This window comes from Crocuta crocuta, unplaced genomic scaffold (assembly GCF_008692635.1).
Source record: "Crocuta crocuta isolate KB4526 unplaced genomic scaffold, BGI_CrCroc_1.0 scaffold17, whole genome shotgun sequence".
NCBI lineage: Eukaryota > Metazoa > Chordata > Mammalia > Carnivora > Hyaenidae > Crocuta > Crocuta crocuta.
The window spans coordinates 4622807-4635575 of NW_027532041.1; the positions used below are offsets into that span (position 1 = coordinate 4622807).

General features: G+C 38.9%; 1 protein-coding gene across 5 annotated transcripts; it reads right to left on the reverse strand.

Moving 5' to 3' along the window:
- Positions 1-486: 486 nt before the first annotated feature.
- On the reverse strand, positions 487-12717 carry FKBP7 (FKBP prolyl isomerase 7). 5 transcript variants are annotated; one of them, XM_077776367.1, is made up of 5 exons: positions 12197-12714; positions 10963-11519; positions 9755-9906; positions 4891-5021; positions 487-813 (listed from the first exon to the last, which is right to left on the reverse strand). In XM_077776367.1, the coding sequence occupies exons 2-5, from the start codon at positions 11220-11222 to the stop codon at positions 652-654; spliced, it is 705 nt and encodes a 234-aa protein (XP_077632493.1). In that variant the 5' UTR covers positions 11223-11519; positions 12197-12714; the 3' UTR covers positions 487-651. The 5 variants fall into 5 exon arrangements, 3 of the variants coding, with proteins under 3 accessions (XP_077632493.1, XP_077632492.1, XP_077632494.1); XM_077776366.1 differs by having other exon boundaries at positions 4891-5024; positions 12197-12710; XR_013338175.1 differs by lacking the exon at positions 487-813 and adding an exon at positions 6496-6611 and having other exon boundaries at positions 4942-5024; positions 12197-12717.
- Between the last annotated feature and the right edge of the window lie 52 nt (positions 12718-12769).

Sequence of the window (12769 nt, forward strand, 5' to 3'; positions counted from 1 at the left end):
AGTCTTTGGTCTGATCAGATATCTTTAAACATTCCCCACAGGACTAATGACCCAAGGCCAGAGCTTGTACCAAAAAGTACAGCGACTGTGTTAAGGCTCTCTGTGGGACAGAGTTGTACAACTAATATTTTCCTATATGCATACCACAGGAAGATTTGTTCGATCCTGTCACTTTTATATCATCCTTTTATTTGTAATGCTATGAAATGTATCAGCAAATGAAATGTTAATTCCTGGGTCCTTATTGAATATTTTCAATACATGGGACATTTTAACAATTAAAATGTTAAAAATTGGATATTTACATATTTATACATGCTGTTAAAGTTAGAGCTGGTAAGAACCTCGTAGATTTTGACATAAGTGCCCTCCTATCTCATGAAGGGGGAGAACTGCCCACTGGGACAAAGAGGTCTATTTCGCGGTGCTGCTATTCGTGTGCACAGAATAAAGCAACAGGAAACACAATTATACCTTTCCTGAAAGTTAAATCTGCAAAATAACACACATTTATTATGCCAAAATTACATGTATTGAGGGGATCAAAATATGTTCTCGTGGGGGGGAAACCGGAAATAGAGGTTCTGGAAAAGTAACTCTTTTATATATAAAATACAGTAAGTAGCTAAGAAAAATTAGAAATAAAATACACTACAGTTCATCATGTTGATATACATTGTATTCCTTGGAAGAAATGAAGCCATCACCATCATGATCATTCTTCTTAAAAATATCTTCTAAAACTGCATTCTGATATGACTGGTCACGAGGCTTCTCATCTTTTTCAAATTCCCTTTTCAGGTAATTATTTATCTAGAGGGCCAAAATATGTCTTTAATAAAAAAGTACCACAGTAAATATCCAGTAACTTTAAGGAAATGTTTGCATAAGGAAACTCAAATCTACTTACAATAAATGATTAAAAAAAATTTAAAGCTACTTGAGGTTTTAAGCTTTGAAGCAATTTTCTGAAAAAACAAAAACAAAAAAACCCCACCTCTTCAAATTAGTTTCCCCTGAGGTTATAGATGGTTAGTTGTACGTACTCAAAGATTAACATCTGAATTGAATTTTGTTGAAATTGTTTTCCTTTTTTTAAAAAAAATGTTTAATGTTTATTTTATTTTTGAGAGACCGAGAGATACAAGGTGAGCAAGGGAGAAGCAGAGAGAGGGAGAGACAGAATCTGAAGCAGGCTCCAGGCTCTGAGCTGTCAGCAGTCAGCACAGAACCTGACAACGGGGCTCGAACCCACAAACCCCAAGACCATGACGTGAGCTGAAGTTGGACGCTCAACCGACTGAGCCACCCAGGTGCCCTGAAACTGTTTTCTACTAATCTACAGTGTCCACATTATGAAAGGAAAATCATTCTTAAGGATTTCTGTTAGTAAATAAAATCCAAATTGGCATTTTTACAATCTCTAAAATTAATGAATATATTCTATTATCTATAAAACTCAACCATAAATTTTGAAACAAAATGTAATTTAAAAAATTTTTCTTATGCTTCTGTAGCTCTCCTTCAAATCTATATGACAGTCTCAATAATGATGGCAAATAAAGAACAGATATTAGGGTTTTTTTAATGTTTATTTTGAGAGAGTGTGTGTGCATGAGCAGGGGAGGCGCAGAGAGAGAGAGAGAGAGAGAATATCCCAAGCAGGCTCCACACTGATAACGCGGAGGTGACAGGGGCTCAGTCTCATGAACCATGAGATCATGACCTGAGCCGAAATCAAGAGTTGGACAGTCAATCGACCAAGGCACCCAGGTGTTCCTGAAGAACAGGTATTCTTAAGTATTCTTTCTCTGTATGACATTTCTACTAGCCACATGTGACTGACTACTGGATCAAATTGATCAAATTGAGATATGCTACTACTACAGGGGTAAAATACACCTATTTTATTGTCTTCAAGCCTGCCTTGGCTTCTCTCTTCCCCTCTCTCTATCCCTCCCCACTCCGCCGCCACCATGCAAGCTCTCTCTTTCAAAATAAATAAACTCAGAAAAAATAAATTATGTGACTCAATTATATTTCCACTGGAAAGTGCTGTATATGTAATGACTATAGAAATGCAGTAATCTGGAGATAATGTTCAGCAAGGCTGGCCACTTAAAAAAATTTTTTTTTAATGTTTGTTTATTTTTGATACAGAGAGAGCATGAACAAGGGAGGAGCAGAGACAGAGGGAGACACAGAAACCTTAGCAGGCTCCAGGCTCTGAGCTGTCAGCAAAAAGCCTGATGTTGGGCTCAAACTCAAGAACCATGAGATCATGATCTGAGCTGAAGTCAGGCATTTAACCAACTGAGCCACCCAGATGGCCCAAGGCTGGGCATTTTAGAGGTAAGATTATTTTTGAAAGCTAAAGTTGAACTCAGAGATTTTCACCAGTACAGATCCCAACTCAATCCATCATGAGTAAACTTTTAGAATGATCAATGGATCTTAATGAAAGATATATAAACTGTTCTCAAATGGGACTTAAGTCCTATTGAGAGAGAGATGTTTTTTTCTTCCAGTTGAGCCTCAGCAATCCTATGTTGGTGAAAAGAACAGTTTCTAAGTAATTAATACTTTCATAACCATTATTACTGACCCTGAAAATGTACTTTTCTATTACACTGTCGTGGAGAGGTACAAAAAGGTAGTGGGTTAAGAACAGAACCTTAATTTAGTGTATTCTCCTTCTCTCCCACCTTATACTAAGGAAATAAATGACACAATATGTCTGATGATGAAGGGACGTAGTTTCTTTTAGTTCATGTTTTAAATCCTGGTTTTGTATGTTGGTTGTGTGGTCTTGAACAAATAATTTAACCTCTCTGAACCTCAATTTTGTCATCTGTAGAAGGAGGGAAACCATATCTCTATGGCAGAATTAAGGTATGGGTTAGAGTAATATTTATAGATGTCAATAAAAGATAGCTATTGTTATTTAAGCATGTGAAAATCACTCTGACCGTCTAGCGATAATGCAGGGATATCTGAGACCATCTGGGTAGACGGTAGCTAAGCAGGTCACTGTTTTGGACTTTTTTATTTTCCAGAAAGGCCTAAAGATCTCATTAGGTCTCCTGAGGAGCATTCATTTGGCAGAACATGCCTTTTTGTATGCAGTTGATAATGAGTGGTCTGTGTGCACAGGCTGAGCTCTTGGATGCTACGTGAATTCATCTGCTGCTGTTCATTCTACAACTCCTATGGAGTCAATGCAAAGTACATACTGGGATGAATTTACCACCCCTCTACTTGTCCTTCTTAAGGACCGGGGATGTTCCCATTCACATATCCCTCTTCCACTGGTGAGCAATAAAGGACCTTCAGGGAAGGTCCTTACTAATATCCTGGAGAAGGGAGTAGCATTAGGGTGGGGGAAGGACTGGGGAGGGAGAGGAAAAAAAAACAAGAAAGGGGGGTCTTGTCTCCTGAAATCAATGATTCAGGTACCTTTTATCACTTAGGTGGTAGAGTCATGCCTGGCAAACTGTTTTGTTTTTTTAAATTTTTTAAAGTTTATTTTTCAGAGAGAGCGAGAGAGAGAGGGAGACAGAGCATGAGTGAGGGAGGAGCAGAGAGAGAGGGAGACACAGAACCCGAAGCAGGTTCCGGGCTCTTAGCTGCCAGCACAGAACCTGGAGCGGGACTTGAACTCATGAACCGTGAGATCATGACCTGAGCTGAAGTCGGATACTCAACTGACTGAGCCACCCAGGCACCCCAGGCGACTGGCAAACTGTTTTCAAACAAGAGGGGAGACAACAGGGTTACTCAATTTAAGCGAAAAGGGTATAGTCGGTGAGACTAAGTAAGGTACCAGCCTTCAACAGTACAAACATTAGCCCTGAAACATTTGTGCTGGAAATTCCCTGAAAGAGGCAGGGTAGACCATGGTTAAGAGCACAGAAGTGGAACCAGACCGCTGATGCTGCAATCTGATTTTGTCACTTAGAGTGGCATGACCTTAGCCACTTACTTACCACCATTTCCCCCTTCTCTAAAATAGAGATAATGACAGGTGTCTACCTTGTAAACTGTCATAAAGATGAAATGAGCTCACATGCTGATGTGCTTATAATGGTACGTGGTACTGAGAAAGTACAGAAGCACATTACCATTATGGTTCAGACATCTTTCCCTCAATTCATATATAAGAGTAACTGGAACGCAGAAGTTAGTTGACTCCTGGGTCCTGCTGACCAACTTTCTAGTGCACACAGTTCAAATTCTTGCTAGCCCTTTTTATAATCTCATGTAATCCCCACAATCCTGTTTGGTGGAAATAATTTGCCCCGTTCCAAATTCCTATGGTGCTGCTTGAACGAGATGTGTTCCTGTAGTCTAGAGACTGGGGATGCCCTGTAGAGAGTTCGCTTGGTATTTTAATGACCCCCGGCAGGGAGAAAGGCAGCTGAACAGGATGACTCAGTTACAAGTTTTATATTCAAAAAGCACATTTTCTTCTTGGAGCTTAGATTTTTTTAGTAATCAGCTCTCTATTTTTTTTTCAAGGTTTATTTTATTTATTTTGAGAGAGAACGAAAGAGAGAGAGACAGAGAGAGAGAGAGTAGGGGAGAGACAGAAAGGGGGAGAGAGAATCCCAAGTAGGCTTCACTCTGTCAGCATAGAGCCCCATGTGGGGCTCGAACCCAAGAACTGTGTGAGTTCATGATATGAGCTGAAATCAAGAGTCAGATGCTTAACCAACTGAGCAACCCAGGCTTCCCTTAGTAACCAGCTCTATTAAAAGCAAAGTAATCAGCCCATGCTTGGTAGAGCTAAAAAATAACAGCTGTAACATGGATATCTTTAAATCATCATGACTTAAAAATCATGATGATTTAAAAAATGAGACTGTACACATGGAGCTTAGTTTGAATTACCTCGGCTTTAGAGAGTTGCCTGTCATTGTCCAAGTCTATCTGTTTAAATGTCTCAATGCTTCGTGGTCCTTTGGTCACAGCATAAAGTTCAATCTCAAAAATCAATGTTGCATCAGGTGGAATCTTGCCTTCTGCTAAAGGTATAATTTTTAACAGTTTAACTGACATGAAGATAATGTTCACATATTTACTCACAAATAACCCTTATAGCATTATGATATTATTTCATACCAAAAAAACTACCTACTCAATTTACTCTTAAGGAGATTTTTTTCCATGTTTATAAATCAGATCAGTTCTGAGGACCTCATGGACCATTATTCACTGATTAAATTAAAATACAGATTGTGTAATTTTTATTAATTAACCCCACCATTACAGGAGAAAGCTAGGGCAGAGAATAAATAAACAGGGAGTAATCTTTTAATCAGTAATCTTTTAAAAAATGATATTTTATAGTTATTTGAAAGCATAAATAAAACATGTTTCCATATATTTACAGACATTAAAACGTTAAGTGCAATGACAGAATAATCCAGTAACAATTTTGTGAAACAATTTCTAATCACAATAAAGAGTATTAAGTATTAAGTTGAGTAGTTTTTTTTTTTTTAAATGTTTTTTATTTATTTCTGAGAGAGAGAGAGAATCAGCGTGAGCAGGGGAGGGTCAGAGAGAGAGGGAGACACAGAATCCGAAACAGGCTCCAGGCTCTGAGCTAGCTGTCAGCACAGAGCCCAACGTGGGGCTCGAACCCACGAACCACGAGATCATGACCTGAGCTGAAGTTGGATGCTTAACCGACTGAGCCACCCAGGCACCCCATGAGTAGTTTTCCTTAATAAAGCTAACCTATTAACTGATGTCATAGATGATTTTAGCAAGCTATGGGCTATTTCAGATGACTGTTTCATAAAAATAACCTACTGAAGTGACTTGCTAAGAGGCAGGGGTTAGCTTGGGTCACCAGGACATCCCAGAGTCTCCCAGGGTCTCATCCATTACAGGCACTCAACTATTTGTTGAATGAATGATCCCTGTGGCTTAAAGCCTATTTGATCTTTGAAGGAAATAGTAATTTCTTTAATGAAACAGTGGAGAATTCTTGCTGAAGTGTTTACATAACACAATGAGAAAAGAACTTGAGAGTTATAACTGAAAGAAGTGGATCAGTCACCTCCAAAGCAAAGACACCGACAAGTCTACCTACATCTACGCATCACCATGTGACTAATGAAGTCCCACGCGACGTATCACATACCTGACTTTAGAGTAAAAGAGCTAGGGGTTAATTATGTGATCAGTTTTACAAAATCCATTCCTATTCTGTCCAGTTACAACCTCCTTCTGACAGGAAAATAACTAAGGATAATAATTAACGATAACCTGAAAACAAATTCAAATTTCTTAAGAAAAAATATTACATGTACATATGGAGTTTCTGAATAATCCTACTGTAACAGTAGAAAATATTGCCAATTAGGTTTTCTCTTACAAAGAAATTAGAGCAGAAAAAAGAGAAAAAGGTGAGTTTGCTATAGAATGACTTGGATTTAGAGAAGCAGATAAAAGAGATAGGAGTTAATTTAAAGAATCTATACGTACCACATGTACTGTTAATTAAAGTACTAAAAAGTCACATGCATTTCAAGACATGCAGGGGGTGCTGTGTGACATGAAGCAAGGATACTGTGCAGAGGAAAGCCTTCTTCAAGTACTACCTAAAATAAAGTTATAGTTGATGTTAATAACATAAGTAACTTATGCAAGTAACGTAAATAAGTAACAACTTATTTAAAAAAGCTTATTTGATCAAGAAGTTGTTTGTTAAGCAGTTACTTACCGTCTTCACTGGATCTGTTAAGTAATCTAATCCTATTTATTGTAAGGCAGGTAAATCAGTAGTTAAGTACACTCCAAAGAAAATATTTTTGTTGGACCTCAGTTTCCTTATGTGTAAAACAGTGTTGGTGGTGTTACTAATGAGATTTAACATTTTTATGTTCATTGGAAACACCTCAAATATACACTAACTTCTTCACAGTTAAACATGTATATCTCTGCAGCAGGGGTCTGGTTTATTCATAGCTTAGGCAGCTAGGGTAGTCATTCATAACTAAGCGTAAATTAGTTTACAAAAAGGATAACTAAGTGGTCATTTGCTGTGGGGCAAGGGGGCTCAAGGATGGATGAGCATCTATTGATAAGGGATGTGGTTAAAGTGATATTAAAGAGTCTGAAAGACATTCTTTGCCTATATCACTTTGCCTAAAATTGGTCCTGATCTATATGACAATAATTTTGGACACGTATTGCATTCAATTTATCTTCATTTTTTTTCTCTCCCTCTCCCAGATTCCTCTATGACTAAAAATAGGATATATAAATTGTTGTTCCATGGGAGCTATTTTGATGGGACCAAATGGCTGGCCAAAAGCACTGAAAATGAAGCTGGAGTTACCTGGAACTGTCTTTAGGAGTTATAAGTCTGGGTCTCCTTTGAACCACTGACCTCCCTCTAAGTCCAGTTTGGGGCAGTGATTCCCTGCCCTTTCTGGAAAGAGCAGGTGACGGAATCACTACGATTAATGAGGTAACCAAACAGCCTCAAAGAGGCTGCGCCATTTAATGAAATACTTGCGAGTAATGACAATATCTCATCGTAGAAAACTAATCTTTAATGACTTTCATTATATACTAAATATTTTAAGTAGGTAGAGTTGACAAGGGTTCTAAATAGCATGAGGAAGGAATGATTCTGTCTCTATTAGTCTCTACACAGAACAGGGAGCAAGGACCTTACTGAGAATGCAAAATAAAATCTGTCCCTCTGCCAGGCTGACCATTTTCCCCCTTTAAAAACTGTCCTCTTTAAGTAGCTCCATTTTTAATTTTAGTAATTTACAAGATTTTTAATTTTGGAAAAATAGATACATTGTATGGTAAAAAAAAAAAGATTTAAATGGTACAAAATATTACAGAGTAAGAAGAAATCTCCTCACCCTTGACCCTCAGGTTTCCTTCTCAGGAACACTTAATGTCCTCAGATGACTGTGCATCCTTCCACATATAATCTGTGTAGAATACGTGAAAATGTCCCCCTTACATGTAAGCTCTTTGAGGATAGGAAATTGTTTCTTCATTGTATGCGGCCTTATGCTCAGTAACTAGAACAGGCCCTGGCACTGATGCTCAATAAATACTTGTTGCATGAATACATTCTATCCCATTTTATTTTTAACATATTAATACATGTGACTCTACTGAATTCTTTTTACTGGCTGCATCATAGCCCATTGTACAGATACTCCATAATTTAACTGATTCCCTATTGATGGATACTCAGGTCATTTCCAGTCTTTTGCTACCAAACAAAAGTCTGTAATGAATGGTTTTTTATATATACCTTTGTGTACATTTCTATAAATGGAACTATTGAGTCAGAGGATATGTGCTTTTAAATTTGATAGAAATTGCTATAAGGGTCAAGTGATTTATATTCATTCCCAGCAATAATGCATGAGACTGCTGGTTTTTCCATACCTGTGCCAACTTTTATGCCTTTGATAATCTGAGGAGTGAAAATGGTGTCTCGTTTTGTTTAAATTTTCCTTGAATTATTAATGAAACTAAGTACTCTCATAGATTTGCAGGTTATTTGTATTTTTGTTGTTGTTGTTAGTAGGCTGTTTGTTTATGAACTTACCCATTTCTAGGGCTAGGTCATTTTTATTAAGAGTATTTATTATTAGTAGTAAGAGTCTTCATACTAGTTGCAAACATTTTCGCCATTGACCAGCTTTACCCAGGTTCTCAGATGTGTCGGATTTTAACAATTAGTAAGATATTGAAAAAAGCAGTTCATTTCTTCTACATTTCAAGCCTTCTCCTGAATTTGAGTAATAGTGACTGATAGTTGTGATATTCAGATGTTCTTTTTACTATGTTCTAGTGCTGTCCTTTTACTCTAAAACCATATGTTTCAGTTTCCTGAGTTTTATGAATTTGATTTTGGTACTGTTTACCGAAGGTATATAGTGTAGACATTTATGTAATAACAAAATAACACATACTAAAATAAAATGACTAAGGTAAAGCTTATAGAATATACAAGATCATTATGAGAACCGCCACCATGTGAGGGAAAGAACTCTGGCCAGAGATCTGTCTTCCAAAATGTCTTTATTTTTTTTTTATACGTAAAAAGTGGGCACCAAGCTGGACTGGACTAGATACAGCTAAAGTTTATTGGACCTGAGAGTTCTGTAATTATTTCCTCTGTGATGTTTGTTTGTTTTGTTTCAGTTTCAAAAGTTTTTAATTGTGGGAAATACACGTAACATAAAATTTATGACTGTAACCATTTTAAGCTCAGTACAGTTAAATACATTCACATTGCTATGCAACCAATCTCCAGATATATTTCATCTTGCAAAGCTGAAACTCTACATCCATTAAATAATGACTCCCTATTCCACCCTCTTCTCAGCCCCTTCTTTAAATTTGGCTATTTCACGTACCTTATACAAGTGTAATCATACAGTATTTGTTTTTTGTGATTAGTTTAGTATAATGTACTTAAGGTTCATCCATCTTATAGCATGTAGCAGAATTTCCTTCCTTTTTAAGGCTGAATAATATTCCATTGTTGTTTATCCACTCATCTGTCAATGGATACAGGTTATTTCCACTTTTTGGCTATTGTGAATGGTGCTGCTACGAACGTGAGTATACAAATATCTCTTCTAGACCCGGCTTTCAATTAGTTTGGATATATACCCAAAGCTACGATTTGTTTTTTATTTTTTTAGCTATGCTTTATTTTTAAATATAACTTAGAGATATAAATATTAAAACACCTTACCATAACCTTCCTTTCCATATGCAAATGAAGGGGGTATAATCACTTTTCGCTTCTCTCCGGGGCACATATCCATCATCGCAATGTCTAGGCCTTTTATGACTTGCCCAACACCAAGAACAAACCATTTGGGGTGGCCTTCATTTTGTGTGCGGCTATAGTAAAAAAACAAACAAACAAACACTTAGGTAAACTGATTTTAAGAACAATGAAATCGAGTTTTAAAATATATCCGGACGTTTAGTTACAATTTAAAATTGGAGTCCTTGCTAACTCTTTTCCCCTACTAGCACTCATTTCGAACCCCCTGGTGGGGTGTTTGGCTCAAACTTCTTCCATAATAGCCAGAAAGAAGTAAGATTTGCCCAAAGCTAGTTATTAGGAATCATCTCATCTTTTTTATTGCCATCTTTGCAAAAACTATTCAACAGTTACCTTTTTAATGGGTCTCTGGCCACTAACGAGCTGCATGGCTTGTCCAAGTAGCTCATTTGAACTTTCTAAGTTTGTTCTAAAAAACGACGGTGCAGGTATAGTCTCAAAAAGTCATTTGAACAAAAATTAGAATTTGTATCTTTACTTATTAAATTTATCTGTTTTCTTCTAAGTGTTAAGAACTTTCCCCAACCCTATCTTCATAGGGTAATAGCACAGATGAAGAAAAGTCATTCTCTCTGAGTAATAAATGATCGATCGAATCAGAGCAGCCAGTGGTGGGATGAGGAGGGAGATGCGAGAACACAGGGCCCAGAAGACACCAGGGAAAGTTACTGTTGTCACAGTTTTTTAATACAGTTGGAAACTGGCACTCAGCCAGTAAGTATGGTGCCTCTGAAGGCCAGATAAAATCATTTAAACTACTCTACCTAATCCTCTGTAAAGAGACTCCAACATACGGTTAAAAAAAAAAATGTGAACATCAGCTCATACAGACAGCTTCATAACTGACTTCTATATATCCCAAGGGTGGTGGTGATGGTGTGTGTGTGTGTAGAGTATTTCCTATAATCTCTTGGGCTAACTTTTCAATTTAAAAAGTAATAGTTCAATAGAGAACTAATACTATCAGTAGAAATCATCNATAAAAAGCTAAAACCTTACAGTTAAATAACAGAAGCCAACCAATCAACAAATCACTTAGGCTTCTGGTTGGTAGGAGCCCAGATTTCCTGTATCAACTGGACACGGGAGCAGTTCACAGCATTTCCTACCTGCAGTAGAATTTCGAACCGTCTTTAGCCAGGTAGCCGTCATAATGGGCATTTAACAGGTCTCCCTTCTTGCTGGTCTTGGAACAGTTTTCTGGACGATGCAAAACTTCTATTTTCACGTCCTCTGTGCTCTCCTCTTCCTTTTTTCCCTGAGCAGCAAAAATGCCCCATACATAAAAGAAAACGATTAACCTGAATAAAAACTGCATGATTCCTGAAGTTGGCCCCAGATGACCACTACGTTCCTTCGCGCGTGTCATTCGCGCCCAGCGGCAGCCAAGGCAGCCCAGTTCCGACTCGTGGCAGGCATTGTTCTACGTCACAAAGGGCCGGGGGCGGGCGGCCCATGGCCCCGCCCCCTCCGGCCAGCGCGCTCTGCAGCAGCGTTTTTTTCTGTCCGGCTGGGTCCTGTCCCTCGGGTACCCGGCGCTTTTGATGGCCGTCATCGGTCTGACAGTACTGAACACTGGCAGTACTGAACACTTGCACCGCTTCTCGTTAAATATGCAAATTTTATAGCCGGTTTCCTCAGAGTTCTGTAGTAATGCTCGCATTTCCTAAAATGAAACCGGCAAAAGAAATAAACAGCCTAGGAGTGGGAGCAGTTAAGAGAATACGGCTGTCATTTGGGGGAGTAAAAGGTTTCTCTTTAGACTCCTAGGGACCTAGCGGGGATCGGGGAAGCCATTCTGCTTCTGGGGCGTCCTTGAAAGCACCTTCTCGGGGTGGTGTCATGCATTAAGAAATTCTAGGATAAGCCTCACACAACCTGACCACCACCCGGTCGCGCGAGTACAGAGAGGTGCCGCTGCTGCCCGCCCCTTTAGATGCGTTTCCCAGGACCCAACTCCAGCGGTTTAGGCCGGGCTGGCTGTTTTGCGCTTCTTTCTCCCACCACTCGGGGCCTCCCTTGATATGAGGGCCCATGGGAGTTGGGGGAAACTCGTGATGGTGTCCCTTTTCTTACCATCCACTGTACACAGAGAAAATCAAGTAATTTGAGTATTGGGAGCTTTTTATCCCAAAAAGCTAATATGCAGCAGGAATTTGACTAAGTGTGACACAAAACCAGCCTTCATCCCACTTCCAAACGATTTAGGATGAAAAACTTGCAAACATACAGAAAAATGTAATTTTATTACCTCATCACCGCGGCCTTCTAACCACCACTTGGATTCTATCGTTAACATGTAACTATTCGATTTATTATACATCCAACCGTTCAACAACTCACCTTATTTCCAAGTGAATATCCGAAGACTTTTTACCCAAATCAGAAAGCCTCAGCACAGGCCTGGATTCGGTTCTGGAAAGAGAGGTGTTACTCTTATCTTGGTGATGCTAAGCAAAACTGCAGCACTGAGCCTGCTTCGCTTAGAGCTTGCAGCCTTCAGTAAATGTGAATTTTTGTCATTACGTAAGATGATCATTTCCAAACAGGATTTTTAAAAATCATAAAAGCTAGGGGAAAGCGCTTATTTCTAGAATAAAATAAATTCCAAACTTCGCTTCCATGTTTTATATTCTAAATGAAGTAGTTGCTAAGGTTAATTGTCAGCGTGGTGACACTTCCCCTTGAGGCCCCTCACGGTTCCTGGCTGGAGGACTCAGCGGCACACTGCCTAACTAGGAGATAATTTCTTGGGCCCCCTGAATGTGAGGAGGGTACGAGGGAAACACAAAGTCTTTTATTTTCTTGAAACACCACCACCGGAAGGACCTGAGGCTTAGCTACAGGAAAGCCTGAGAGGCCTACGCCTCCCCCGGGCCTTGTGCGCCTGCAGCTGGTCCTCGGGTGGGGGGGGGG

Excerpts from the sequence above, each read along its gene's own strand:
- FKBP7 (XM_077776366.1), bottom strand. The coding sequence starts at position 11,222 with ATGACACGCGCGAAGGAACGTAGTGGTCATCTGGGGCCAACTTCAGGA. Across the intron at positions 5,025-9,754 it reads ATATGGAAAGGAAGGTTATG|CAGAAGGCAAGATTCCACCT; the intron begins GTAAGGTGTTTT and ends TTATACCTTTAG. Across the intron at positions 814-4,890 it reads GGCAACTCTCTAAAGCCGAG|ATAAATAATTACCTGAAAAG; the intron begins GTAATTCAAACT and ends TTGGCCCTCTAG.